The following is a 2,650-nucleotide window of genomic DNA, read 5'->3' as shown; positions in this document are numbered from 1 at the left end:
ATTACTCTTTTTTTATTGTTGATCTTATATCTGCGGGTGGTCAACAACTTCCTTGCACGAGGCATCCTTTTATTCTATTGGATGTGTGAATTTTACCAAAACGTTTGTCACTCCAACAAAATATTGATCCTGATTTGGATCAATGGGGGCAGTTTTAATGGTGTCCAGTAACTCCTGTTTATTTTTTATTGTAATACATTCTAAGCTAACTCGGTGATCATATATCATACAGTGCTATCTGCATACGAGGACACAGAGACTGTGATGAAGGGGTTAAGTTCAGGGGCGTGCTGCTATTTGGCAAAACCAGCGAGCACCGAGAAGCTCAAAAACATATGGCAACATGTTTTAAGGAGAAAGGGCGAAGCAAGAAATCATGATAACAGTGATAATGATGATGATCACAATGTACAATCAGGGATTGCTCAGGCTGAGCAGGGTGCAAAGACTCCCAACAAGAACTCAACGAGGAACAGAAATAATGCGGGGGATGATTACCATGAGAAGAACAAAGAGAACACAGGGAAGAAGCCAAGGGTGACATGGACAACGGAGCTGCACCACAAGTTTTTGGAAGCTTTCAATCGGCTCGGTGATAGTAAGAGCTCACATTTAACGGCTTATGCAACAAAATAAAGCTTATAACTTTTTGATTTGTTTTCAATGACAAAACTTTGATTATGTAAATGCAGAGGCTGTTCCAAAGAGGATATGTGAAATGATGAATGTGGATTACATCAGTAGACACAATGTTGCAAGTCATCTGCAGGTTTGATTTTACCCTTGTACTTAATTTCTATGTTTGCGTTCATATTCTTTCTAATATTTTGTCACATGTAAGTCTACATTTCAGCCATGAGTGTGCATCTTATTTATGTTCTTGCCTTTCTTGTTTTTCTTCCAGAAGTACCGGATATACCTGCAAAAGCAATCCGATCCATCTGCTCGTGCATCTATGAAATGGAATTCCTATAGCAACATGAGTAACCTTGAAAGTTTTAAGCATTATCCTGCATCTTCAATTTTTGCCTCTTCAAGTTCAAACAATCACTTCGCAACTCAGCCAATTCAGTTGGGCAGTACACTCAAGGATGTTTTGCCACCACTACCGAGTGTAACAAGTCGTAAAACCGAAGCCTCTGCAAACACCCTGCGTTGCATTCTATTGAAGACAAACGAAGGCACCGCTTGTTCGCACCTTGACTACTCCTTTGTAAACATGCCAAACGACAAGATGTTGGAACCTGTAAATCAGTTACCGATGCAGCCCCTAGAATTGGTCAACCAATCTTCTATTCTGATGAATGCACCTGCTACATATGTGAGCGGTGCACTTGGCGATGCTTCCAAGTTTCCAGATCTTTTTGGGAACTTTGACAACTCCTGGCAAACATCTCTAGGCCCATCTTTGGCAAATATCCCCAAGATGAACCAACTCATAAGCTTTGTAGGAGACTCATCTTGCCAGATACCGATGGCTCAAAATGAACTTCAGAATCCAATGGCGGCATTCATCAGCAACACCACACCAATGGGAGGTCTCAATGAACAGATGACACCATTCAACATAGGAAGCAACACAAGCTCGGTTGAGATGTCGAATGGCAACTTTGCGCCTGGTAGCAGTTCAAGCATAATTTTGCGTAACATTCACACCGACAATTCTGCCACAATGACTCGGATGCTAAATGGCCTAAGCAACAATTACGCATTGCCTAACATTCAAGCAGAAAGTTCAGTCGTGTCAACTCAAAAGCTTAATGGTGGGCATGATGTTGGCTTTCTCCCTGTGCAAGAAGACACGGCTGGCCAAGAAGGTCTTGATGATCAATTGAATGACAACACTGAATTTCCCTTGGATGATATTCTTGCTATGGATGACCAGGTAATTAAGGACTTTTCCTAGTCTTTTACTGCACAATGCCCGTTCATTTTACTCTGCCTACTTTATGGTGTTTTTTAATCACCAGTCTTTATCCCAAATAACAAATGTGGCATAAAGGATTATACATAACGTAGTACTTATTAGAAACTAGATTATCGCTTCACTATGTTGGTCCGTTCATGTAATCTTTAACATATGGCGTCTTCAACGGCTACTTACCCTCAACATTGTCGTTGGACTTTTTAGGTTGTAGATATAAACTTCTGAGCAGTTCAAATCTATCTAATTTAACCTTCTTTTCTCACTGCAGAATTTTAGTCAAGATAACGATCTCCTTAACGGGGACTGGTTCTGAGTAGTTTGTTCAGAGATGTTTCTGCATGTGCCCAAACCAGCTGCTCATTGGTCCATGGCACTCTTGCACACTATGTGTGCAAAGTTTGTGCTCATTGTAGCGGGCTAGTTAGAAGGAGTGTTTTGGAGTTTTATTTTACATCTGCTTTAGTCTTGAACTTGGTGCTTGTCTTTTGAAACAAAGTTGTGTTATGTGAGGTGGAACTAATTGCCATGTATGGTTTAAATTATGAAGATTTTTTATGGATCATAAAAATAAAATATTTCACTTCATTTATTTGTTATATGTGCAATGCTTCTTCTTTTTTCCTGAGATGCCCCTGCAAAGATTTTTCTTTTCTTTCTAAAAATAGCCCTGGGCAAATCTATGCATTATTTTTCTGTTGGTTTCGCTCACAGGTAACATCTTCA

General features: G+C 40.0%; 1 protein-coding gene across 1 annotated transcript; it reads left to right on the top strand.

The window, feature by feature from the left end:
• The first annotated feature begins 264 nt into the window (after positions 1-264).
• LOC104581378 (two-component response regulator ORR24) lies at positions 265-2,240 on the top strand. The gene is made up of 4 exons (XM_024456051.1): positions 265-598; positions 693-769; positions 905-1,885; positions 2,196-2,240. Exons 1-4 carry the CDS (start codon positions 265-267, stop codon positions 2,238-2,240), a joined length of 1,437 nt encoding a protein of 478 aa, XP_024311819.1.
• Positions 2,241-2,650: the final 410 nt, after the last annotated feature.

This window comes from Brachypodium distachyon, chromosome 5 (genome assembly GCF_000005505.3).
Source record: "Brachypodium distachyon strain Bd21 chromosome 5, Brachypodium_distachyon_v3.0, whole genome shotgun sequence".
In the NCBI taxonomy this organism is placed as follows: Eukaryota; Viridiplantae; Streptophyta; class Magnoliopsida; order Poales; family Poaceae; genus Brachypodium; species Brachypodium distachyon.
This window is presented reverse-complemented; position numbering and strand designations above follow the sequence as displayed.